Here is a 27,414-nt window from a genome sequence, read left to right as displayed (position 1 = left end):
GTGTCTCAGGGATCTGTGCTGGGACCATTGTTGTTTATATCAATGATCTAGATGATAATGTGATAAATTGAATCAGCAGGTTTGCGGATGACACTAAGATAGAGGCTTTGTGGACAGGGAGGAAGGCTTTCAAAGCTTGCAGAGGGATCTGGACCAACTGGAAGAATGGGCCAGAAAATGACAGATGGAATTTAATGCAGACAAGTGTGAGGTGTTCCATTTTGGAAGGACAAATCAAAGTACGACATACACGATAATCAGTAGGGCACTGAAGAGTGCGGAGGAACAAAGGGATCTGGGGGTTCAGATACATAAGCCCCTGAAAGTGGCGTCACAGGTAGACAGGGTTGTAAAGAAGGCTTTTGGCACACTGGCATTAATAAATTAAAGTTGAGTTTAGGAGTTAGAATATTATGGTGAGGTTGTATAAGACATTGGTGAGGCCAAATTTGGTGTATTGTGTGCAGTTCTGGTCACCTAACTATAGGAAGGATATCAGTAAAGTTGAAAAAGTGCAGAGATTTACTAGGATGTTGCTGGGTCTTCAGGAGTTGAGTTACAAGGAAAGATTGAACAGGTTAGGACTTTATTCCTTGGAGCGTAGAAGAATGATGGGAGATTTGATAGAGGTTTACAAAATTATGAGGGTATAGACAGGGTAAATGCGAATAGGCTCTTTCCACATAGATTAGGAGAGATAAATATGAGAAGACATGGCTTCAGCGTGAAAGGGGAAAGGTTTAGGGGGATCATTAGGAGGAACTTCTTCATTCAGAGGGTGGTGAGAGTGTGGAACGAGCTGCCATCTGATGTGGAAAATGTGGACTCACTCTTAAACTTTAAGAATAAATTGGATAGATACATGGATGGGAGAGTACTGGAGGGATATGGACTGGGTGCAGGTCAATGGGACAAGCGGAATAAGGTTTTGGTACAGACTGGAAGGACTGAATGGCTTGTTTTCTGTGCTGTAGTGTCCTTTGATTTTATGATTCTATGGGGAGGAGAATTCCCACAGGTGAAAGGGGGATGGGGATGGGGAAGAGAGAACCCACAGGAGGAAGGGATCCCACAGGAAGAAGGGGATGGGGAAGCGAGATCCCACAGGTGGCATGGGAGTGTGGAAGAGAGATCCCACAGCAGGATGAGGGATGGGGAAGAGAGATCTCACAGGAGGAAGGGGGTTGGGGAAGAGAGTTCCAACAGCAGGAAGGGATGGGGAAGAGAATTCCATAGAAGGAAGGGGTATGGGGTAGAGTGATCTCATAGGAGGAAGAGGGATGGGGAAGAGAGATCTCACGGGAAGGGGGGGGGGGGGGTTGTGTGGAAAAGACATCCCACAGGAGGATGAGGAAAGAGTAATAGAGAGCCCACAGGAGGAATGGGGATGGGGGTGAGATTCCAAAGAATGGAAGGGGGATTGGGATAAGAGTTCCCACAGGAGGTTTCCAAGGGTAGACGATAATGCTACAAGACAAGAGGATGCAGAACTTTTTTGTATGTGTGTATTGGGTCTGAACAAAGGACCAGAGGAGATGCACCCTCGCTCTTTGCATATCTGGAAGTGAGCAAAGTCACACATGGGGAATGGCAGTGGGAGGACAATTTCACAGTGGTATTTCTTTCCTTCTCACTGGGACAGTCTGCTGATGGTCTCTTGCCCCTCACCGAGAAGGGGGTGTGAATCTCTGGCCCACCTGCTGCAGTCAGTGTCGGTCTGGGTGTCAGTAACAGTGAGAAGGAACATTGTCAATGGACGTGTCACAGGCAGTGAGAAACACGGCCATTCCTGTGATTTACTACCATTAAACCAATGGCCGTTGTTCACTGATCTGATGAAGTCTCCAACATCCCTTCACAAGGAACCACAGAACCCTCCTGTCCTTGGGGAATTACTGACCGATCCCCTGGGCATTTGTCACAATTCTTCACAATCTGATTAACTACAAATTTACCAAAATTCCGTTACATTGAAACAACACAATGGAACAGTTTCACAGTTCAGAGTGAGAGATAAATCATGTTACCTCAACTCCTGGCACTTGTGCAGCCCGGGTCTCAGCCGCTGGATTCCTTCACACTGAATGTGGCAGTTCCCCAGGTCGAGGTGTTTTATTGTATCACAGAGTCCGATGACATGAGACAGGACCGCACAGTCAATCGGGGTCAGTGTCATTCCACTGAAAGCAAGTGTTTCCACAGATCCCAGTGCGGCCTGAGCCAGTCCACAATTCTGAGACTCAAACAGGTAGTGCAATGTGTTCAGGAGGCTCCTTTTACCAGCTTCACTCCATGTGTTTCCACTCTGGCGTTTAACCTCCTCCCTCACCCAGTCAATCACCCGGCAGGTTGTTTGATGAGGAAATGGACCCAGAAACTCCACCAGACCCCGAGCTGTCATTGGGTTGGAGAGACCAGCAACAAAACGGAGAAATACCTCAAATCGCCCATCTGTCATGTTGTGGGCTTCAGTGAGGAATTTCAGGATATCCCTGGGTTGTGGATTCAGGAATTGTGCTACTGCAGCTACAAACTCTTGGATGGTGAGGTGTGGGAATGTGTACACCACGCTCCGGGCAGAATCCTCTCTCTCCAAAAGCTCCATCAGGAACCCGGACAGGAACTGGGAAGGCTGCAGATTGTAGTTGATCAAATCTCCATCTGTAAACACAATCTTCTTATCGGACACTCCTCTGAAGGCCATCTGACCAACCCTGAGTAACACATCACGGGGGCTCTCAATCTCACGACCGTGGTTTTTCAGGATGTTGTAAATATAGTAGGAGTAAAGTTGGGTGATGGTCTTGGGAACTCGCTGCGGGTCCCTGACTCTTTGTGTGAAGAAGGGGCCCAGTGCCAGAGCGAGGATCCAGCAGTAGGAGGGGTTGTAGCTCATGGTGTACAGGATCTCATTCTCTTTCACGTGTTTGAACACAGCTTCCGCCACTGTCTGATCTTCAAAATACCTGATGAAATATTCCTTCCGTTCCTCACCAACAAATCCCAGGATTTCAGCCCAGACACTGATGTCTGCCTTTTCCAATAAATGTAACGCAGTGGGACGGGTGGTCACCAGCACTGAACACCCTGGGAGCAGCTTGTGCTGGATTAAACTGTACACAATGTCAGACACCTTGCACTTGAATTCAGGATCTGTGTACTGTGGTTCTGTGTCTCTCCAACCATCAACAAAGTTGATTTTGTCCTTGAATTCATCCAATCCATCGAATACGAACAGCAGTCCCTCTGTCTGTTTCCAGATCTCTCCCAGGATATTCCCAAAGTAGGGGTAATGATGCAGAATCAGTTCTTTCAGGTTTATTCTGCAGTTAATGGTGTTTAAATCCCGGAATTTGAAACTGAAGACAAACTGGAATTGTTGGTATATCTTCCCCATGGCCCAGTCGTAAACAATCTTTTGTATCATTGTTGTTTTCCCGATCCCCGGGACTCCGGCCACTGCTGCGGACATCCCGGATTTGTTTCCAAAGAAATATCTTCCCAATTTTTGAACAAAGCTCTTCTTGAATAACTGATCAGTCCGGATTTTTTCCAGCTTACCACGGAGATCTTTTTCTCTCCACTCCTCGTGGTCTCGGCCTCTTGCCAGCAGCTCATGTTCCACCAGTCTCCGATCTCGAACAGTAGAAATGACCGTGAGCTCAGCGTATCGATCAACCAGCTGGAAAACCTTCACCTTCTCCCTCATCAGGATCGTGTTCACTCTCAGTGTTTCAGTCTGTGCCCGCAGAGTCTCCATGTGTTTCCTTCGAACATCTTATGACGGACAGAAATAGGTTGTCAATGCCTGATCTGATGAACATAGAGCTCACAACATATTTTCTTTAATAAAAAAAATACTCATTAAAGACACTGTTTGGGTGAAATCGGGTGATCAGAGATAAGTGTCTGAAAGTGAACGACGGCCCAGAAACAGTTCTGATCTGATTCAGATCCGCTGTTGAAGGCTCCACTCTCCCCTCTGTTGGTAGTTTGCAGATTCCCCGGTGTTCCAGCGAGCACCAAGTGCACACGTGATTCTGGAGAGGAGAGTGTTGTGTGGAGCGGGTGGTTTCACTGATTTCACTGCTCAGCTTCTGCTGAAATGTGCAACACCGCAGAGGGTGACAATGGTGGTGGGGGGGGGGCAGGGCATTTACTTACTCTAATAACTGTATTTACTTGCTCTACTGACTTTTACTTCTCTCACAATGGAACCCATGTTCTTGACACTCCTTTAGGATGAAGCTGTCAGTACTGAGCCACAGAAAAGGAACATAATTTCAGTTTCCTTTTCCAGGCTGAGCCAGTCACGATGTAACACACCCCGCACTGGTCTACAGTCTCTTATTCTCCGAGGAGCTGGTACATGAACTCAGGCAATTCCCCAATGATGTGCGGAAGAGCAGGAAGCTGAAGAGGATGGCAGCGGTAATAGGGAACTCTAAAGTCAGGAGGACAGGTAGGCGATTCTGTGGACTCAAACAGGAAACACCGATGTTACTATGCCTCTCAGGTGCCATTGTCCGAAATGCTTCTGGACACGTTCACAATATCCTGAGAAGGGAGTGTGAGCAGCCAGAAGTCGTGACAAACGTTGGTAACAATGACATAGGAAGAGAAAAGGGGGGGGCGTCACGTGATGACGTAGGGTCGAGACATTGGGATTCCAGAAGAGTTATTAAATATCTATTAGAAATTATCTATAAGTAACTCAGGATTATCTTTTGATATGGCTCCTAAACTGAAACAAAAGAAAGCTACTACGTCGAAGACGGCGCAAATCGGCCGGGAAAAAGGCCTAGCCGCCTCGGCAAACCCTCGGACTCAAGTTGGATCTCCTACCGACGAAGGGTATGGCATTTTTGATGATCCGGGAAAAGAAGTTGCAGCAATGTCGACGGTCTCTAAGAAGAAACGGCAAGAACAACGCATGCGCGAAAGTATGCTTGAACAGATATCAGCAAAACTACAAACCCCAACTACAGCTGGAAGTGAAATTGGAATTGAATCGGAAGTAGAAACAGACTCTTTGGGAAATTCAGAAGAAGAGGAGAAGAAAGAAGAGATTAAAGGAGACATAAAAGATATCCTGATGTATATAACGAATGAATTAAAAGTTATAAAAACAGATATGAAGAATGAATTTAAAGTTATAAGAACAGATATAAGAAGGATGCAGAATACACTTGATAATGTGGTGGAAAAACAAAAGAAGATGGAAAATAAAGTCAAAGAGATGGAAGTAAAAATAGAAGAAAACACGGAAAGAATAGATAAGGTAGAATACGATAATCTTGCCTGGACAACAGAACGAAAACGGATGTTGGGAAAAATGGATGCACTTGAGAACTTTAGTAGACGAAATAATATTAAAATTGTTGGTCTTATGGAAGGCATAGAGGGAGAACATCCAATAAAATTCTTTCAAAAATGGATTCCGGAAATTTTGGACACGACAGAAGAAAGTCAAGTAATTGAAATTGAAAGAGCGCACAGAGCTTTAAGACCAAGATCGCAACAAGATCAAAACCCGAGATCAATTTTGATAAGATGTTTAAGGTACCAAGATAAAGAAATGTTCTTGAAGGCAGCTACTCAAGGTGCAAAACAGAGAAAAGGGCCATTGATAATAGAAGGGAAACAAGTTTTTTTTATTCAGACATAAGCTATGATCTGTTGAAGAGGCGGAAGGAATTTAACCCTGTGAAAAAATCTTTATGGGAAAAGGGCTATGAATTTTTATTGAGCTATCCAGCAAAATTGATAATTTTCCTGGATGATGGAGAAAGAAGATTCTTCGTTGACTACCGGAAAGCGGAGGAATTTGTACAAAAACTAGCTGATGTCCATGGAGAAGACTAAAGAATTATAGAAATGAATTGGACTAATGATGAAGACTGAAACAAGGTTGGATTTGATGGACAACTATAAGAAAAAAAATCGTCGAGGAATATTAATTGGGAGTAGAGACATTAATTATTATTTTTTTTCTTTATTAATATATTTTCTTCTTTTTTTCTTTTTTTTGCGGGAGAGCTCCTGATCGATAGCTGCGAGTTTCGCGTGTACAATCATGGCTATTGCCATGACCCGAAAAATAGGGGGGGGGGGTAATGTTGTGTTCTTTTTATTCGCAACATTAGTGGGGGGGTATTTTGTTTTTTTTCTCTTATATATTAGTTATCTTTCTTCTATTTTTCTTCTTCTTTGCCTGGATGATTGGGGAGAAACTCATAGCAACATGGAGAACTTTAAAGAATTCCCAAGGTACTATGAATGATTAATTCACTTAATTTTTTAAGTTTTAATGTTAATGGAATTAATGGACCTGTGAAAAGAAAAAGAGTTTTAACATATATTAAGAAAATGAAAGGAGATATGGCTTTTTTACAAGAAACACATCTAACAGAAACAGAACACAAGAAATTAGAGAGAGATTGGGTTGGAAACGTTATTGCAGCTTCATTTAATTCAAAATCGAGAGGTGTTGCAATTTTGGTTAATAAATTTTTACCAATTAAAATACAAAATGTAATAATTGATTCTGGGGGAGATATGTGATTATACATTGTCAAATTTTTTCAGAATTATGGACTTTTATGAATATTTATGCACCAAATGAAAATGATGCAAAATTCATACTAGAAGTTTTTTTTGAACTTGGCTGATGCACATGATAAAATATTAATAGGTGGAGATTTCAATTTTTGTTTAGATCCAGTTCTGGATAGATCAACTAAAGGTGCTATAAAATCAAAAGTAACAAAACTAACTTTATCATTAATGAAAGATTTAAATTTGATTGATATATGGAGAAGAATTAATCCAAGAGAAAGAGATTATTCATTTTATTCAAACAGACATAAAACTTACTCAAGGATTGATTTTTTTTTATTATCAAAAAATATTCAAGATAGAGTGAAAAGTGTGGAATATAAAGCAAGAATATTGTCAGATCATTCCCCCTTGATAATGACAATGATAATGATGGATAAGGAGAAATCAATATACAGATGGAGATTTAATTCAACTCTATTAAAACGTCTAGATTTTTGTGATTTTATGAAAAAACAAATTCAATTTTTTTTGGATACAAATCTACATTCAGTTGAGGATAAAATTGTATTATGGAAAGTGATGAAAGCATATTTAAGGGGTCAGATTATAAGTTATAAATCTAAAATTAAAAAGGAATACGCAGCAGAAATAGATCAATTGGAAAAATATATTATAAAGTTAGAAAAAGAATCTCAAAGACATATGACAGAAGAAAAACGAAGACAACTTGTTAATAAAAAACTACAATATAATACACTTCAGACATATCGTACAGAGAAAGTAATTATGAGAACTAAACAGAAATATTATGAATTAGGTGAAAGATCGCATAAAATTCTTGCTTGGCAGTTGAAAACAGAACAGGTTTCTAAAACAATAAATGCAATTAGAACAAGTGTAAATAAGGTTACTTATAAGCCTTTAGAAATTAATGAAACTTTTAAAAAATTTTATACTGAACTATATCAATCAGAATCACAAAATAAGATTGCTGAGATAGATAAATTTTTATCACAAATAACCCTTCCAAAATTAAATTTGGAAGAACAGAAAGGATTAGATATGCCTTTTACATTAAAAGAGGTTGAAGAAGCTTTAGGAGCACTTCAGAGTAATAAATCCCCAGGAGAAGATGGTTTTCCTCCTGAGTTTTATAAAAAATTTAAAGATTTATTAATTCCTCCTTTTATGGAATTAATATACCAAGTGGAAAGAATGCATAAACTTCCACAATCTTTTTTAACAGCGATCATAACTGTATTGCCAAAAAAAGATAGAGACCCTTTAAAACCAACATCATATAGGCCTATTTCTTTGTTGAATACAGATTATAAAATATTAGCAAAAATTTTATCTAATAGAATATCTAAATATTTACCAAAATTAATACATATGGATCAAACAGGTTTTATTAAAAATAGACAATCAATGGATAATATAACTCGGTTACTTAGTATAATTCATTTGGCAAAAAAAAGAGAGGAAATGAGTGTGGCAGTTGCTTTAGATGCAGAAAAAGCATTTGATAGGTTGGAATGGGATTTTTTATTTAAGGTATTGGAAAAATATGAGTTAGGAAAATCTTTTATACAATGGATTAAAACTTTAAATACTAATCCTCAAGCTAAAGTAATTACAAATGGTCAGATTTCAACACCATTTTGCTTAACGAGGTCAACTAGACAAGGCTGCCCATTATCACCTGCTTTATTTGTATTGGCAATAGAACCATTAGCAGAACTAATTAGAACAGATTCAGATATTGGAGGCTTTAGAGTTAATCAAGAAGAATATAAGATTAATTTATTTGCTGATGATGTTTTAATTTATTTAACAAACCCATTGCAATCCTTGCAAAGATTATCCTTTAGATTGGAAGAATATTGGAAAGTATCAGGTTATAAAGTAAATTGGGATAAAAGTGAAATTTTGCCCCTCACCAAAGGAAATTATAATCAATGTCGATTAGCAACTCAATTTCGATGGTCAATGAATGGGATAAAATATTTAGGTATTAGAGTTGATAATGATGTTAAAAATTTATATAAACAAAACTATTTGCCATTATTAAAAAAAAGAGGAGCTTGATAAATGGATGATGTTAACAATAACATTAATAGGTAGAGTTAATGCTGTAAAAATGAATATATTTCCTAGATTGCAATATTTATTTCAAAATTTACCAATACAATTACCTCAGAAGTTTTTTCAAGAACTGAATAAATATGTAAGGAAATTTCTTTGGAAAGGTAAGATGTCAAGAATATCATTGGAAAAATTGACATGTAAATTTGATTTAAGGGTTTACTACTTCCAAATTTTAAGAATTATTATAAAGCAAATCAACTTAGATTTATTGCGTCTTTTTTTGATGAAGAAAAATCGGCATGGATTAAAATAGAATTAGATAAGATAGGAGAAAATATACCAGAGGATGTTATATATAAATGGGAATCCAAATGGATACGGGAAAAAAAAGAATCTCCTATATTAAGACACTTGATTGATTTATGGAATAAGGTAAATATGGACAATGAGATAAAGAAATCTTTATTAGCAAAAAGAACTTTAATTCAAAATAGGCTTATTCCTTTTACAATGGATAATAAACTTTTACATAATTGGTTCCAAAAGGGGATTAAATATATAGGTGATTGTTTTGAAGGAGGTATATTGATGTCGTTTGATCAATTAAAAAATAAATATAAAATATCAAATAATACTCTTTTCTGTTATTTTCAATTAAAAGCCTATTTACGAGAAAAGCTGGGACAAACAATGTTGATGCCAAAACCTAGTGAAGTAGAAATATTAATTCAGAAAGGAAAAATTAAAAAACTTATATCTTGTATGTATAATTTGATTCAAAAGCAAACAATTAAGTTAGGAATTCATAAATCAAGGCAAAAATGGGAATCTGATCTGAATGTTAAAATTGATGGAAAAAATTGGTCAAGATTATGTTCTGATAGTATGAGAAATACAATAAATGTTCGACTTAGATTAATACAATATAATTTTTTAGATCAGTTATATATAACACCACAGAAAATAGATAGATTTAATTTAAATATGTCTGACCAATGTTTTCGATGTAATCAAGAAATTGGTACTTTTTTACATTCTACCTGGACCTGTTTTAAAATTCAACCATTTTGGATAAATTTAAGACTTTTATTGGAACAAATTATTAGAGTACAACTCCCACATAGTCCATTATTATTTTTATTAGGAGACATTGAAGGGACAATACCGAAACTTAAATTGAACAAGTATCATTGTTGTATTCCAAGTTGTATTCCATTTGAAAAAATTACGTATAATCTAAGAAATGAATATGATAGATTTTTGAAAATTTGGCTCCCATACTTACAAAAGATAGGATTAAATACACAGGTCCTTTGAAGATAAAATCATAGTAATTGGGGAAAGTAAAAATAAATATCAAAATTATTTTGAACTCCATGGAGCATGTGGGGGTCCTCCGATATCCAGGCAATCTTTTTCTTCTTTCTATCTTTTTTTTCTCTTTCTTTTCTTTAGATAAGGGTTAAGGGGGGGAGGGTCAACATTATTTTTCTTACTATTTTATTATCACATTTATTCCTTGTAATTTCTAAAATTTAATAAATAAATAAATAAATAAATAAAAAAGGAAGAGAAAAGGGAGGAGGTGTGGAAAACCGAACACAGGGAGTTAGGAAAAAAGCTGAGGAACAAGACCGCAAAAGTAGTGATCTCAGGATTGCTGCCTGTGCCACCCGACAGTGGCAATAGGAATAGAATGAGGTGGCAGAGAAATGTGTGGCAGAGCATTTGGAGCAGGGGGCAGGAATTCAGATTTCTGGATAATTGGGACCACTTCCAGGGTAGGTAGGACCTGTACAAAAGGCACAGGTTGCACGTGAATCCGATGAGGACCAATATTCTTATGGGCAGATTTACTGGAGCTGTTGGGAGTGTTTTAACCTAAAATGGCCTGGGGACTGGAACTAGGACGATAAAGCTGTGAATGAACCAGCAGTTTTACAAGTAGATGATGGGTTTAACATGAATGTAAGGAAGGACAAGCCAATGACTGGGTTCAAATACAAACAGAGCAAAGTGTTAAATTGTACTGCATAGACAACATTCAAATGGGCGGAGATGCAGGACTAAACGCATTGTATTTAAATGCGCACAGCATTCAGAATAAGGTGGACGAACTTTTGGCGCAATTGGAGATTGGTCGGTATGATGTTGTGGGCATCTCTGAGTCGTGGCTGAAAGAAGACCATAGCTGGGAGCTTAACATTAAAAGATTTACGTCTTATCGAAAGGACAGGCAGGAAGGCATAGGCATTGGTGATGTGGCTGTGCTGGTTCGAGGTGGAACCACATCTGTAGAAAGAGGTGACATAGGGTTAGAGAATGTTGAAGCTTTGTGGGTGGAGATAGGAAACTGTAAGAGTTAAAAAAAGGCTTTATAGGGACCCTATATTGGCCTGAAAATAGCGAATGTGTGGGGTTGAGATTGCAAAGGGAGTTGGAAAAGGCGTGTGTTAAAGCCAATGACACAGTTGTAATGAAGGACTTCAATGTGCACGGGGAATAAGAAAATCAAACAAACATCAGGAGTCAGATCGCAAGAGAGGGAATTTATTGAATTCCCACGAGATAGTGTTTTAGAGCAGCTTGTGCTTGAGACGACTCAGTGAAAGGCTATCTTTGATTGGGTGTTGTGTAATAGCCCTGATCTTATGAGGGAGCTTAATGTAAAAGAACCATTAAGAGGTAGTGATCATAATATGAGTGAATTCATAATACAGTTTGAGAGGGAGAAGCATAATTTACAGTATCAGTATCGCAATGGAATAAAGCGAATTACAGAGGCACGAGAGAGAAGCTTTCCCAGGTAGATCGGAGAAGGATACCAGCGAAGATGATCGCAATGGATTAAAGCGAATTACAGAGACACGAAAGAGAAGCTTTCCCAGGTAGATTGGAGAAGGATACTAGCGGAGATGATCACAATGGAATAAAGCAAATTACAGAGGCACAAGAGTGAAACTTTCCCAGGTAGATTGGAGAAGGATACTATCGGAGATGGTCGCAATGGAATAAAGCGAATTACAGAGGCACGAGAGAGAAGCTTTCCCAGGTAGATTGGAGAAGGATACTAGCGGAGATGGCTGAAGCTTCTGGGAATAGGTCTCAAGTTGCAGGATGGATACGGCCCATGGAGGAAGAAGTTCTCAAGTGACACGTGTAGGCAACCATGGGTGACAATGGAAGTTAAGGATTGCATAAAAGCCGAGGAAAGGGCATACAAGATAACAATAGTCAACTAAAAAATCTATAAGTAGGGAAAAGATGAAATATGAGGGCAGAAAATCCAATAATATAAAGCAGGATAATAAACTCTTTTTGTCAGTTATATAAAGATTAAAAGGGAGGTGAGAGTCCATGCTGGAACACTGGATAATGTGCACTATGCATATATCTTCACTGTTCCAGACGCTAGCAGTCTGCGAGTGACAGCCATTGCTATTACAAAAGAAAAACACCTCGGCATACTGAAAGCTCTTAAGGTGCAAAGTCACCTGGACCAGATGGACTACATCCCAGAGATCTGAGAGAGGCTGCTGAAGTGATGACAGATGGATTGGTCATGATCTTTGAAGAATCACTTGATTCGGGCATGGTCATGGAGGACTGGACATTGTCACTGTAGTCTTTAAGAAGGGAGGAAGGCAAAAGAAGGAAAATTATAGGCCAGTTAGCTAAACCTCAGCGACTGGGAAAGAGTTAGAGTCTCTTATTAAGGTTGAGGTTTCGAGGTACTTGGAGACTAATAACTTGGAGACTATAAGTTAGCAATGGTTCTGTTAGATTTCATGGTGTAAGTAAGAAGCAGGCTGGACAAAGGAGTCAGTGGATGACATTTACTTGGATTTTCAGAAGGCATTTGATAAGCTGCCGCACATGAGTCTCCTTAACCAGATAAAAATCTATGGCGTCACAGGAAAGATACTGGCACATGTAGTGGAATGGCTGACAGGCAGCAGGCAGCAAGTGGAAATAAAAGGGGCCTTTTCTGGTTGGCTGCCAGTGACTGGTGGTGTTCCGCAGGGATCAGTATTGGGACCGCTGACTTTCAGATTTCTTGTCAGTGATTTAGATGATGGAATGAATGGATTTGTGGCAAAGTTTGCGGATGATACGAAGATAGGTGGAGGGGTCGGTAGTGCGATTGCAACAGGACTGAGACAAATTGGAGAAATGGGAAAAGGTGGCAGATGGAATACAGTGTTGGAAATGTATGATAATGCATTTTGGTGAAAGGAGCAGACGATTATCTAAATGGGCAGAAGGTCCAAGGATCAGAGGTGCAGAGCGACTTCAGAGGGACCTTGGAGCCTCGAGCAAAACTCAGAAGATTAATTTAAAGGTCGAGTTTGTGGTAAAGGCAGCAAAAAAGAGAATCGAATATAAATGCTGAGCCTTTACAAGACTGTAATCAGGCTGCACTACAGGAGTATTGTCAACAGCTTTGCGCCCCGTACCTCTGAAAAGATGTGTGGTCATTAGAGAGAGTCCCGAGGAGATTCAAGAGGATGATTCCGGGAATGAAGGGGTTAACATATGAGGTGCGTTTTGGCAACTTTGGGCCTGTACTCACTGGAATTTTAAGGAATGCAAGGGAATCTCTTAAACCTGCAGAATGTTGAAAGGACCAGATAGGGTGGATGTGGAAAGGATGTTTCCTGTGGCAGGTGCATCCAGAACTAGGGGCCAGAGCCTCAAAATTGAGGGGCGATCCTTTACAACAGGTAAGGAGGATTCTTTGAGCCAGGGAGTGATGACTCTCTGTAAGGCTCTGCCTCAGACTGCAGTGGAGGCCGAGTCCATGGGTGTAATGAAGGCAGAAGTTCCTGATTGGTCAGGGCATCAAAGGATATGGCGAAAAGGTGTTGAGTGGAATCAGGGATCAGCCATGATGGAATGGCGGAGCAGACTGATGGGCTGAATGGCCTAATTCTGCTCCCATGTCATGTTCTTATGGAGGAATAACAACAAATCTCGGCTCCACTTTGGATCGGAGGTGTGAGATTTCCCTTGCTGGAGTTGGATGTTCCAATTGGAATGGTTTGGCTTCAGTTTTGTCAAATCTCCAGATATTCGGCCCTACAGAAAAGGTGTTGTGACAAATGCAAATTGATCTCTGTCCTCTAACCACAGCAACAAAACCTGTCTCCCAGACTCTGACAGTCTCTAAACAGTCCTCTAAAGAGACGTATTCAGACTCTCAGAGTGAAATAACAACAAAAACCTGTCTCCCAGACTCTGACAGTCTCTAAACAGGCCTCTAAAGAGACGTATTCAGACTCTCAGTGTGAAATACAGACTCTGAGATTTCCATTCCATCTCTTACCTTCCAGATGCTTGGGCACTTCAGAGAAACCCCGCTCAGTGTCCATGTAGGCAAACTGGCCGTCACCTGTTCAAACAGATTAACCTGCATGAAGTCTGTTCTGTATAATACTATAAATTCATCAGCATTTACATCTGTAACACATAGTGTATTGTTCACCCTACCACGTTCCCGTATTTCCTCCAATATTCTGCTCAGCTTTGGTAACTGATGATGTAGTTTCACAAAGGATTCCCACATCACCCTCCGGGCCCTGGAGCCCTTCTCCATCACCAGATCCAGGAGGAGTTTGGAAGCGCCCGCTCGGTTTCCCTTCTCCGCGAGCTCAGTCACGCTCTGTAATGAACAATGGGGAATATATTGAGGAACAGAGGGATGGGTGCAAATCTACCCTGAACATGGACTGACCCAGCACATTCTGCTCATCATAGATCACTGACAGCAATTGTTTGTAGCAGGAAAAAGAATTTAAAAGAAGTTAGTGTGGCCTGTGATGACTTTCTGAATGCCACAGATTGCGGGGTATTTATCCACTTGGCAAGGTTTAAACAGAGCAGACATAGTGTGAGTGAGCCAGAGATAGAGTAGGTTATTGAGGCTTTGTGTCAGAGAGGGTTCAGTGAGGAAAGGCGGAGGCTTTAGGTAGATCTTGGGTAATATTTCCCTTCTCTTTTTCACGGTTAGAACAGTGGGAATGCCAGGCAGGAGAGTGGGATGCTGTTCCTACAGGATGCAGCAAGACAGGGAGACATTCAGTGTCCCCAATAACTACACCTTCAGGAATTTCATCCAGCTGCAGCTTAATACAGACTGTGCTGAGGAATTGGAGCTGGAGCTGGGTGAACTCAGGATCATTCCGGAGGCTGAGAGATTGACTGACAGGCTATACAGGGAGGGAGCTATACATAAGGCGCAGAACACAGGAAACTGGGTGACTCTTCTTTAAAATTCAATCTGGGTGGCGTTAGGTGAATGCACTCCCGGAGCACAAGGGCCATTGGAAAGATGTTTCTTTGTAATTCTCTGTTAGCTGTAGATTCTTGGATTATTTTCAGTGATACAAATGTTGCATTTCCCAGTGTTAACAGTATATGCTGTGGTAATTACAAACGCAAATTGGAACAGTCACAAGGAACAGAAGGTAACAGAACCATGAGGCATGCTGGGATATTGAAATTGAAAAGAGAGACAATATTCAGTACTGCCTGTTCAACGGACGATGGGGTTGAAGGTAGACCCGAGAAATGAGCTGAGAAATACATTACTATATATTTGATTTATGGGAATGCCATGGGTCATCAGAAGAACACAGACTGGTGAATAGCCATTAAGGTCGAGCATTGGAAACATGATGTGATGTCAGACAGAGTGGTGTAAAGAGGTTCTCTGTCCACTTGCAATGTCCGTCAAGTGTCATATCACTAAATTCACCTCTCAGTCAATGTCTGTGTCCTAACCTGTCTAAAAATGAACGTGGTCAGAAAACTGCAGAGAGGCTGGTATGAGTGAATGAAGGTTCAGGGTTTCCTCAGGTGAAATCTCTTTTCTTGATGTTGACCACAAGCATTGCAGGATTTTCACTGCCCAGAGGTGCCGTTACACCGGTTGTGTCGGCCTGTGATTGATTCAGTAGAATCTACACTCAGTCTATGTTCCAACCACTTACGTGATACTCCTGCCCGGTGAAGTGATCCTCGCCCATTAACATGAAGCTGACTCCCTCCACACCCTCCTCAATCGCCTGCTCCAGTCGCTCCATGTAGAATCTCATCAACCGGAACAGTTGGTGATCGTCACAATTTGACAGGAAGGCGGAGATGGCGGAGTTCAGATCTGTAGTTGGTCATGGAACATAAAATGGTAGAGTGTACTCTGCGTCTGTGGACAGGATGCCAATTTAAACCAATCCCATCTTTAGGAACATGGTCAATATCCCTCTGTTCCCGGCCTACTCATGAGTTCAAACGTCTCTCAGATGCTGTTGAGTATCTGTTTCCAGTCCTTCCCTCGGCAGCTCATTCCGGACACCGATCACTCTCTGTGGAAAACCTGCATCCTAAATTCCCTTCAAACTTTACCCTCTAACCTTAAGCCAATTCCCTCTGGTATTTATGGTGAAACTCGTCTGCAGCCTCTCCAGACCCTCCACATCACTTGTGGTTACCAGATCTGTGCACAATACTGAAATTGTCTCTTAACCAACGCATATCCAGTTACAGGCCAACTTCAACAAATACCTCAACTCATCGTTAGCACGCTACCAAATGTGTTGCTACTTTCAGGAAACTATGCATACCTATCACAAGACCAGTCCGTGCATCAATCGTATTAACCGTTCCAGGATTAACTGTGCACCTGGCATATTATTTTGAGTAATACATAGTTTATTATTAATTTATTTACATTACACACGACACATGGCCAAACAGTGAACTTTGCGGACACCGCTGGTCACAGGTTTTCAGCCAGAACAACGCTCCTCCAGTCCTGACTCCATTTTATGTGCCCAAGGCAACTCTAAAATCAATTTACAAATACTCTGATTGAGATTCCTCAACCCGAAACGTCAATAGTTAATTTCTGTCTATAGTTGCTACCTGACCTGCTGAGTTCCTCCAGCATTTTGTGCAGTGCTCTCCCTACTTATCATTTTGTTTTACTTTAATCCTATTTGCCAAGGACATTTTCTTGTTTCCCTAGCCCCCCCAGGTTGCCTTTTAACAATTTCTGTTGTTCACTGTCTCCCGCACCCATCCCGTTCTCCCACAATATAACATTCTTCAACTCGACCACAGAAAACAGACACCGGGAAACTTCCTTCACCTCCATTATGCAACAACCCAAAAATCGGGGGGAAATTCACTATTGCGCTTCCAAACAGAAAACAACATCTATTTCTCTCAACACACACAAAATGCTGGTGGAACACAGCAGGCCAGGCAGTATCTATAGCAGAAGCACTGTCGATGTTTCGGGCCGAGACCCTTCGTCAGGACTAACTGAAAGGAAAGATAGTAAGAGATTTGAAAGTAGGAGGGGGAAGGGGAAATGCGAAATGATAGGAGAAGACCGGAGAGGTGGGATGAAGCTAAGAGCTGGAAAGGTGATTGGCAAAAGGGATACAGAGCTGGAGAAGGGAAAGGATCATGGGACGGGAGGCTTAGGGAGAAAGAAAGGAGGGGTGCACCAGAGGGAGATGGAGAACAGGCAGAGTGATGGGCAGAGTCGGAGAGAAAAAATACCAACTAAATATGTCAAAGATGGGGTAAGAAGGGGAGGAGGGGCATTAACGGAAGTTAAGAAGTCAATGTTCATGTCATCAGGTTGGAGGCTACCCAGCCAGTATATAAGGTGTTGTTCCTCCAACCTGAATGCGGTTTCATCTTGACAGCAGAGAAGGCCATGGATAGACATATCAGAATGGGAATGGGACGTGGAATTAAAATGTGTGGCCACTGGGAGATCCTGCCTTCTCTTGCAGACAGAGCGTAGGTGTTCAGCGAAATGGTCTCCCAGTCTGCGTCGGGTCTCACCAAAGGCCACATCGGGAGCAGCGGACGCAGTAAACCACACCAGCCGACTCACAGGTGAAGTGTCACCTCACCTGGAAGGACTGTCTGGGGCCCTGAATGGTGGTGAGGGAGGAAGTGTAAGGGCAAGTGTAGCAGTTGTTCTGCTTACACGGATAAGTGCCAGGAGGGAGATCGGTGGGAAGGGTTGGTGGGGGGGCGAATAGAAAAGGAAGTCGTGCAGGGAGCGATCCTTGCAGAAAGCAGCAAGTGGGGGGGGGGGGAGAAATATGTGCTTGGTAGTGGGATCCCGTTGATGGTGGCGGAAGTTACGGAGAATTATACGTTGCACCTGGAGGCTGGTGGGCTGGTAGGTGAGGACAAGGGGAACCCTATCCTGAGTCGGGTGGCGGGCGGTTGGGATGAGGGCAGATGTGCGGGAAGTGGGAGAGATGCGTTTGAGAGCAGAGTTGATGGTGGAAGAAGAGAAGCCCCTTTGTTTAAAAAAGGAAGACATCTCCTTCGTCCTGGAATGAAAAGCCTCATCCTGAGAGCAGATGCGGCGGAGACGGAGGAATTTCGAGAAGGGGATAGCATTTTTGCAAGAGACAGGGTGGGAAGAGGAATAGTTCAGGTAGCTGTGAGAGTCTGTAGGCTTATAGTAGATGTACAATGTCCTGTGTATGTTACTAAAAAGGGCTTCTTTGGTTTGTTACGAGTAGGAATGTTTCTTTGTCTGTTAAATGTTTCTCTCGTCGTTGTTTCGCTTTAGAATGGCTGATATGGTAATTGTATTCATTTGTTAATCAATGGGGAATGTTATTGTGTTTTGTGAGGCTGGGAACTTGGGGGAGGGGTTGCGCGGGCTTGGGGGTGAAGGGAGTCGGGAGGGAGACGCCGAGGAAGGAGGACGTGCGCTCGGAAGACCACCAGGGAGTCCGAGGTGGAAGACGTGGAAGTCGGGGGGGCAAGCGACGAGGAGTCGAATGGTTCGCTGGTTGAGCTCCAACGAGTGCACTAAACTGACTGAACTTTGATAAGTTGGCGCCTTTTGTTTTTGTCTTGATATTGTATTGCCTAATACTCTCTTAATTTTAGTAAACTCTTTAAAGTGTATTTCATACCGGTATTTGTTGTGGGTTTGATACTGTTGGTGGGCACGAGGCATAAACGCGATTCTCACAGCACCTGTGTGTACGGGAGGTGGGGTTGGTGAGTGGCTGGATCTTCTTTTCCCCTCGACATATACCAGCCTGTTGGGTAAGTGTTACATTTGTGGGGTGCTCGCCGGGATTGGATTGTCAGGGGGCTGTGGAATCGCGCAGGCAGCAGAGCGGAGATGGACAGGGATAAGATTGTTCGCTGCGTAGTGAGCGGAGTGGATTTTCGAGTTTCAGGAGACACGGTAGTGCGGGGGTTAAGTTTGGTGAAGGGTATGGGGCAGGTAGAATTGGTAGCTAGACGGTGTGGTAAAGAGGGAGTCTAGCTGGGTGTTGGTTCGTACGAGTGCTGACGTCAGGACATTGGAACTGCCGGCGACGGTCAGTGTACCGGTGGAGGAGGGGCCGTGGGGGCTCCACACCCTCTCCAAGGATGAGGATGAGGAGACATCGGAGGAGGAGCTAGAGCTAGAGGAAAACCCCAGAGAGGTGGCAGGAACTAGCAAAGGGAGGAGGGAGGAGGGAGTCGTGACTAGGCCCCGCCCCCCAGGTAGTGGGGAAGCCTCGGAGCTGGCAGCCGCACTTAACTCCCTGGTGGGAGTGGCCGAGAGGCCACGGCTGAAGCTGGGGGTGTTCTCCGGAGCCAAGCCTACTCCGGACGGGGAGGTGGACTATGAGACCTGGATCGAGCATACGTCCTTGATGTTAGAGGAGTGGCCAGGCTCGGAGGAGGAGAAGCGGCAGTGATTGGTGGGAAGTTTGAGGGGTTTAGCAGCCAAAACAGTCCGGGAGTTGAAAGCTGAAAAGTCTGGGGCCTCAGTGGAGGAATGTATAGAAGTTTTGCAGGGAGCATTTGGGTTGTCAGGGGAACCCTGGCTGCTTTTAGCAGAGTTCCAACGCCTGGAGCAACGGAGAGGGGAAAAGCTCTCCGAGTACATATTTAGGGGGGAGGGGATGCTCTCTGGGCTGCGGCGCCGGGGGGTAGTGAAGGCGCCTGACGTGGCTAGCGTGAGGATGAGTCAGTTATTCAGTGGCTCTCTGGAGGAGGACAAGGTGGCGTGGACTATCCGGCAGGCTTATAGGAAAGGCCCTCCTCCATCGTTCGGGCCACTGATTAGAGAGGTGTGGGAGGAAGAGAGAGCGTTGGGGCGGAAAAGGGGCGCGGGCCTACGGGAGCGATCCTCAGCGATACAGGAAGTGGTGGCTGGGTGGAGGAATGACAACCCCCTGGGGAGTAGAGAACCCCCTCTGGAGGGGAGGGACAGGGGAGGTACCCACTCTCAGGGGCGACCAGTGCCGTGGGTTGGGAGCGGGAGTCGTCCTGGGAGAGAAGGGGCGGCAGGCAGCGTGTGCTTTAACTGTGGGAAAGAGGGGCATTTCAGGCGGAACTGTGGGCAGCCGAGGGTGTGCTTTTGCTGTGGAGAGGAGGGACATTTTAGGTGGGATTGTGAGAGACAAGGAGTCCCGCGGAGGACAAACCCCCTGCGACTAAGAAGGGGGAGGTGTCGGGAAACTTAGGAGAGGCTCAGTGAGGGAACGGACTGGAGCCTCTGGAGGAACATGTTCCCAGAGATCAGCCAGGGGACCACCGGGTGCCCACGCCTCTATTCCAGATGGGCTGGTAGGACCCCGTGCCAGTGTGGGTCTACGGATAGAGGGAGTTTACGCAAAAGCCGTTCTGGATATGGGATCGCAGGTGACCTTATTGTATCGGTCTTTCTACAACCAATATCTAAAGCATTTGCCCGTAACCCCATTTGATGCCCTGCAGATTTGGGGTGTGAGCGAGGGTGACTACCCGTATGATGGGTACCTATCGGTGAGATTGGAGTTCTCGGAGGGCGAGGTGGGAGTGTCCGAAGCTATTGAGACGTTGGTGTTGGTGTGTCCTGACCCGGGGGAAACCGGTGGTGCTGCCCTCCTGGTGGGGACTAATTCCCCCGTTGTGCGACGGCTCCTGGGAGCTTGTAAGGAGAAAGCGGGGGAAGACTTTCTTGAGACCCTCTCGGTGCATCCAGTGTTTCGAGCAATGTTCGAAGAAGGGGTTGCCTCCCTCGGACTGGACCCGGAGTGTAAACGAGGGACGGTGTGGTGTACGCAGGCGAGCCCAAGGTGATCCGACCCGGGGAGGTAGCACTAGTGATGGGGACCCCCAGATTCCCAGGAGTGCCGACGGGTGAAGCCCTGTTAGTAGACGCCCCGGACGATCTTGAAGGGGAGACACGATTTCCGGCGGGGCGCTGGTGAGGCCCGAAGTGCAGAGACCAGGGGTGGTACATGCGAGGCGTATAGCTATAAGTGTCAGGAACACCACGGCAAGAGAAATCACCTTTAAGAGGGGAATGCCGCTGGCACATCTGTTCCCGGTGACGGTAATGTCTAGCGCACCAGTGAGGACCCCTAACGGGGAGGGATCGGAGCATCGAAGGGAGCTGACCGCTGAAGTCTTTAACTTCGGGGATTCCCCTGTGTCGCCGGAGTGGAAACACAGGCTAGTGGAGAAGATGCTGAAGATGGAAGCTGTTTTTTCTCGGGGTGAGTTTGATGTTGGCTGCTACAAAAGCACTCGCCACACCATCCGGGTGATGGAGGACACCCCGTTCCGAGAGAGATCCCGGCGGCTGGCTCCGGCAGATGTTGAGGATGTGCGGCAGCACTTGTGCAAGTTGAAGGAGGCCGGAATCATAGCTGGGTCCCGAAGTCCTTATCCGTCCCCAATAGTGGTGGCACGGAAGAAGAATGGGCGAGTGCGCATGTGTGTTGACTACAGGACGTTGAATCGGCGAACTGTCCCTGATCAATATACTGTCCCAAGAGTCGAGGATGCACTGGCCTGCCTGAGCGGTGCGAAGTGGTTCAGTGTGCTGGATTTAAGAAGTGGGTATTACCAGATCCCGATGAGTGCGGGCGATAAAGAGAAGACCGCTTTTATCTGCCCGCTGGGGTTCTTTCAGTTTGAACGAATGCCCCAAGGCATATCGGGAGCCCCAGCCACCTTCCAGAGGCTCATGGAGAGAACTGTGGGGGATATGAATCTGTTAGAGGTGCTGGTGTACCTGGACGATTTGATAGTGTTTGAATCGACTTTGGAGGAACATGAGGAGAGGCTGTTGAAGGTGTTGGGCTGGCTAAATGAAGAAGGGTTGAAGCTTTCCCTGGACAAATGCCAGTTCTGCAAGTCGTCGGTTAGCTATGTTGGCCATATCATTTCGCGAGAGGGAGTGGCTACTGATCCAACCAAGATAGAGCCCGTGACCACCTGGCCGAGACCCCAGAAAGTAGGCGCTCTGCGCTCATTTTTGGGGTTCTGTGGGTATTACCGGCGATTTGTGAAAGGATACGCCAAAGTGTGTCACCCGTTGTCTCAGCTGTTGTGTGGCTATCCCCCGGTGGGAAAGAAAAGGATGGGGGACCAGAGGCAGGACGCTGGAGGATACTGGAACCCGGCGGAACCTTTTGGCTCAAGATGGGACGATCAATGTGAAGAGGCATTCCGATCTTTGAAAAGGGCACTGACCCAGGCCCCGGTGTTGGCTTTTGCCGATCCCCAGAAGCCATATGTGCTGCACACGGATGCCAGTCGAGAGGATCTCGGGGCTGTTCTGTACCAGGAGCATGGCAAAGCATTGACGCCGGTAGCCTTTGTCAGCCGAAGCTTGTCGCCATCAGAGAGAAACTATCCCACTCACAAGTTGGAGTTCCTGGCGCTGAAGTGGGCGTTGGTGGACAAGTTGGGCGATTACCTGTACGGAGCCAAGTTTGAAGTGCGAACGGATAACAATCCTCTCACTTATATTTTGACTTTGGCGAAGCTGGATGCCACAGGACATCGGTGGCTGGCGGCCTTGTTGGTATATGATTTCAGCCTGAGGTACCGGCCCGGAAGCAAGAATGTCGATGTGGATGCTTTGTCTCATCGGGAGCCGGGGGAACAGGAGAGGGACGAGGAGTGGGAGAGTGTCCCTGCCCCTGGAGTGAAGGCGATGTGTCAATTTGCTATCACCGTGAAGGCTGAGGGAAGAGGGAGGCTGGAACGAGCCGTGGACCATTTGGGGGTTTTGACGACGCCATACCCCTAGCTTACTGTGACCTGACCGCACTGCGGACTAAACAGTTGCCGGAACTGAGTCCGGGGGAAGTGGCAGCTGCTCAGCAAAATGACCCGGGCATTGGCACAGTGTGGAGAGCGGTCGAGAGGGGGGATGGGGCATTGGCTGAGAAGGCGAAACACCCATTCGTGTCCCTGTTGTTGAAGGAGTGGTCTCAGTTGAAGTTAAAGAACCAAATCTTGTACCGGGTAACGGCACCTCCGGACCAACCCCACTGTTGGCAACTGGTCCTGCCGGAGGAGTATCGGCAGGCTGTACTCCAGGCCCTACATGATGATTCTGGACACTTGGGGGTGGAAAAGACCTATGGATTACTCAAAGACCGGTTCTACTGGCCCCGGATGAGGGGGGAAGTCGAAGAATACTGTAGGGGCTGCAGTCGTTGCATCCGGAGGAAGACCCTGCCCAGGTTGGCGGCTCCACTGTCGCACTTGCAGAGTGCGGGACCTCTGGACCTGGTATGTATGGATTTTCTGTCGATTGAACCTGACACCAGCAACATCGCGAATGTCTTAGTCATCACCGATCATTACACTCGCTATGCTTAGGCATTTCCCACTAAGGATCAGAAGGCGACGGTGTTATGGGAGAAGTATTTTGTTCATTACGGCCTTCCCAGGCGAATCCATAGCGATCAGGGGCGGGACTTTGAGAGCCGCCTTATCCATGAATTACTGACTATGCTTGGGGTTGAGAAATCCAGGACTACCCCATATCACCCACAGGGAGAACCGCAGCCAGAGAGGTTCAACCGGACCCTGTTGGATATGCTCGGGACGCTGGAGATTGGGCAGAAAAGCAGGTGGAGTCGTCATATTGGACAATTGGTTCACTGTTACAATTGTACTCGCAATGATGCTACAGGATATTCGCCCTATTATCTGATGTTCGGGCGGGAAGCGAGGTTGCCCATTGACTTGTGTTTTGGGGGTGAAGTGGGCAAATTACCCGGGAAGTCCCATCTAAAGTATGTGTCCGACATGAAGAGGGAGTTACAGCGGGCGTACGAGTTGGCCGAGGTGGCGGCTACCAAACAAAATCAGAGGAATAAGATGCGGTATGATCGAAAGGTGAAGTTTGTTCAATTATTGCCAGGCGACCGGGTCCTTTTACGGAATTTGGGACTCCCTGGTAAGCACAAGTTGGCAGACCGATGGGCGACCAGCCCCTATGTAATAGAGAGCCAGATGCCGAACCTGCCAGTTTACCGGGTGAAACCCAAGGATGGGAAAGGGCCTATCAAGGTACTCCATCGGAATCACCTGCTGCCACTGGGTCAAGCGGTGCAGGTGGATAAGGAGCCCGAGTGGGAGGTTACGCCTAGTACAAGGACTCTGCGAGGGCGCAGAGAAAGGGAAGAGCCCGCTGCTGAAGAGCGGGGACGGGTCCCTCGCCCGGAAATGGCTACTGATTCGGAAGAGGACGACTCAGATGAGTGGCCCCTGTTCCCATTCGCTGGTGCTCCAGTACCAGGAGAGGAGGCTCCTGGCCCTTCCCATACTGAATTGGGTGAGAGGAGGGAAGGTCTTGAGGGTCAGATGGAGAGGCAGCCAACATTGGTGGGAGAGAGGGTGGAGCCCGAGCGTGAGCCGGAGAGATCTCAGGTGAGGGAGGACCCCCGTGAGGAAGGGGGTGAGGGTCTGTCAGGAAGACCTGGGGTGTCCGAGACAGTGGGTTCGCAGGTGAAGAGGGAGCCCAGTGGGGCAGAAGGGGTATGGAGATCTCAGAGGATTAGGCGCCCCCCGGAGCGGTTGACATATGTGGTACCAGGAGAACCGAGTGTGATTTCTACTGCTCTGGGTAGTTATGTCACTGCTTTCTGCACCTGGGTTGGGTTTTGGGTGTTGCAAGAAGCTTTGGGGAACTCTAGTAATGCCATGAGGGCATGACATTTGCTGGTGGGGAGAGAATGTACAATGTCCTGTGTATGTTACTAAAAAGGGCTTCTTTGGTTTGTTACGAGTAGGAATGTTTCTTTGTCTGTTAAATGTTTCTCTCGTCGTTGTTTCGCTTTAGAATGGCTGGTATGGTAATTGTATTCATTTGTTAATCAATGGGGAATGTTATTGTGTTTTGTGAGGCTGGGAACTTGGGGGAGGGGTTTGCGCGGGCTTGGGGTGTGAGGAGAGTCGGGAGGGAGACGCCGAGGAAGGAGGACGTGCGCTCGGAAGACCACCAGGGAGTCCGAGGTGGAAGACGTGGAAGTCGGGGGGGCAAGCGACGAGGAGTCGAATGGTTCGCTGGTTGAGCTCCAATGAGTGCACTAAACTGACTGAACTTTGATGTCAGCGCCTTTTGTTTTTTTCTTTTGTATATATATATTGTATTGCCTAATACTCTTTTAATTTTAGTAAACTCTTTAAAGTGTATTTCATACCGGTATTTGTTGTGGGTTTGATACTGTTGGCGGGCGCGAGGCATAATCGCGATTCTCACAGCACCTGCGTGTACGGGAGGTGGGTTGGTGAGTGGTTGGATCTCCTTTTCCCCTAGACATATACCAGCCTGTTGGGTAAGTGTTACATAGATATCAGGAGATAAGCCGTCTCCAGAGATGGAGACAGAAAGATCAAGAAAGGGGAAGGAGGTGTCAGAAATAGATCAGGTAAATTTGAGGGCAGGGTGAAAGTTGGAGGCAAAGTTAATGAAGTCAACGAGCTCAGCATGCGTGCAGGAGGCAGCGCCAATGCAGTCACCGATGTAGCGAAGGAAAAGAGGGGGACGGATACCCGTATAGACTTGGAACATGGACTGTTCTACAAGCCAACAAAAAGGCAGGCATAACTGGTACCCATGCGGGTGCTTATGGTACTCGGCCAGAAACGTCGACAGTGCTTCTCCTATAGATGCTGCCTGGCCTGCTGTGTTCCACCAGCATTTTGTGTGTGTTGTTTGAATTTCCAGCATCTACAGATTTCCTCATGTTTGATGTGTTTCTCTCACTGGCTGTTGAAGGCATTTCCCACATCAGGATGGTCCAAATACTGACATAAATTTTATCTGTTCCCTGGACAGTTACATTGCCTGCTGTTGTATTCCTGTCTGAGTTTCGCCCACACCCACCTTATTCAGGAGCTCCTTCTCCTTTCATTCAGGTGAAGATTTGCCTGGTGAGCAGAGTGATTCGACCATTCCCCTTGTTAGGTCCCTGCGCTGAACCTGGTGTATTGTTGCAGTGCTCAAGGTTGACTTACCAGTAGGATCAATGATGATAGTTTCTCTCTGCCCCTTTATCTCCCAAGTCTATTCCTCTGAACTATTGATGATTTGACTACACGTGTACCATAAGGACAGAGTTTTAATGAGAAAGAGCCCAGTGAACATACCTGTGTCCATTCTGACTGACTGAGGCTGGTTGATTATCGTCTTCTTGTATGCCGTCCGGGAAAGCACCTCCTGCTGGCGATGATCTGAATTACACAAATTAAAACGTTTGCGTCAGAGTCAGTTACTCTGCTCTTCAAATTTCAAACATTTTTGTAAGGTCGCTGCTCAGGGAGTAAAGGTATAAAGTGGTCATTCTCTCCCCAGAACTGAGGCCTTCTGGCCCTGACAAGAGACTCACAAATCTCTGCACTCCTTCCACTTTAACCAAGCCTTTCCAAACACAATATCACCAACGCCTTGTACAACGGCACCATAGTAGTTAACACAACCCTTTACAGTTCGACGTGGTTGCAATTCCCGCTGCTCCCAGTAACAGTTTGCAGGTTCTCACCGTGATCACATGCATTTCCTCTAGGTGGTCCGGCTGCCCCCCTCCCACAGTCTTAAGAAGTACCGGTGGACTGGTTAATTGGTCATTGTAAATTGCCCTGTGACAAGACTAGGATCAAAGTGGGGGACTTAATGGACAGCGTGGCTCGCTGTATCTCAATAAAAAAATAAATAAAATAATTATTTCCCAACTCCTGCACTCAGCACCCTGACTGTTGAAGGACAGAGTAATAAACACATCTTCACCACCCCGTGTCGCCGCATTGAACTACTCTGCACTTTAACTCCTCGGTCCCTCTGGTCTCTGACAATCTCAGACCATGAGCTGATTGTGACAATATTCAGAATGAGACTGAAGAGCACCAGGAAAACCAACGTGCCGGGAAAGTTTGATGTTGAGAGCATCCCTCTAGAATATGCCGTTGAGGTGAAGAACAGATTCATGGATTAAAGCTGGTGGAGAGCAATGCCAGAAGAACTATGGATAACAATAAGGAGCATTATACAAGAGGTACCAACAAAAAATATTACAAACAAAAAGAAGACCAGGAAAGCAAAATGGATTTCTGCGGAAGCTGAACAGTGAAGAGAAGTGAAGGCCAATGGAGATTGGAACAAATACCTCCAAATGAACACAACGTTCAAGAAGATAGCAAGGAGACGTAAGGAAGCTTACTTAAAGGAGCGATGCAAAGAAGGAAGTAAACAACAGAATTGGAAAAAACAAGAAACCTATTCAAATGAAAGGATCATTTCATGCAAAATTAAGTACAGTAAAAGAGAATTGAGGGGAGGCCCTTACAGAAGCAAATACATCAAAAAGTGATGGCAGGCATACAAAGAAGTGGAAATATCCCAACAAAGTACAGGAAATATCCCAACAGCCAAGATACTTGCAATGACTCCCTTCTCGATCTAGAGCCGGAAATTCTGGAAAGTGAATT

The 27,414-nt window shown here is 45.0% G+C and overlaps 1 protein-coding gene across 1 annotated transcript in view; it reads right to left on the bottom strand.

Moving 5' to 3' along the window:
• Window positions 1-2,027: 2,027 nt before the first annotated feature.
• LOC140723631 (NACHT, LRR and PYD domains-containing protein 3-like) overlaps window positions 2,028-27,414 on the bottom strand; it is a gene marked incomplete at its 3' end in the record, with an annotated part of 51,622 nt that continues 26,235 nt past the window's right edge. Inside the window, exons 3-7 of the mRNA XM_073038205.1 lie at window positions 26,080-26,163; window positions 15,642-15,808; window positions 14,140-14,311; window positions 13,976-14,041; window positions 2,028-3,777 (exon numbers count right to left, since the gene is read on the bottom strand). Coding sequence (XP_072894306.1) covers window positions 2,028-3,777; window positions 13,976-14,041; window positions 14,140-14,311; window positions 15,642-15,808; window positions 26,080-26,089 — 2,165 coding nt within the window. The remainder of the gene's footprint in view (window positions 3,778-13,975; window positions 14,042-14,139; window positions 14,312-15,641; window positions 15,809-26,079; window positions 26,164-27,414) is intronic.

This window comes from Hemitrygon akajei, unplaced genomic scaffold, assembly GCF_048418815.1.
Source record: "Hemitrygon akajei unplaced genomic scaffold, sHemAka1.3 Scf000121, whole genome shotgun sequence".
NCBI classification, from domain to species: Eukaryota; Metazoa; Chordata; class Chondrichthyes; order Myliobatiformes; family Dasyatidae; genus Hemitrygon; species Hemitrygon akajei.
This window is presented reverse-complemented; position numbering and strand designations above follow the sequence as displayed.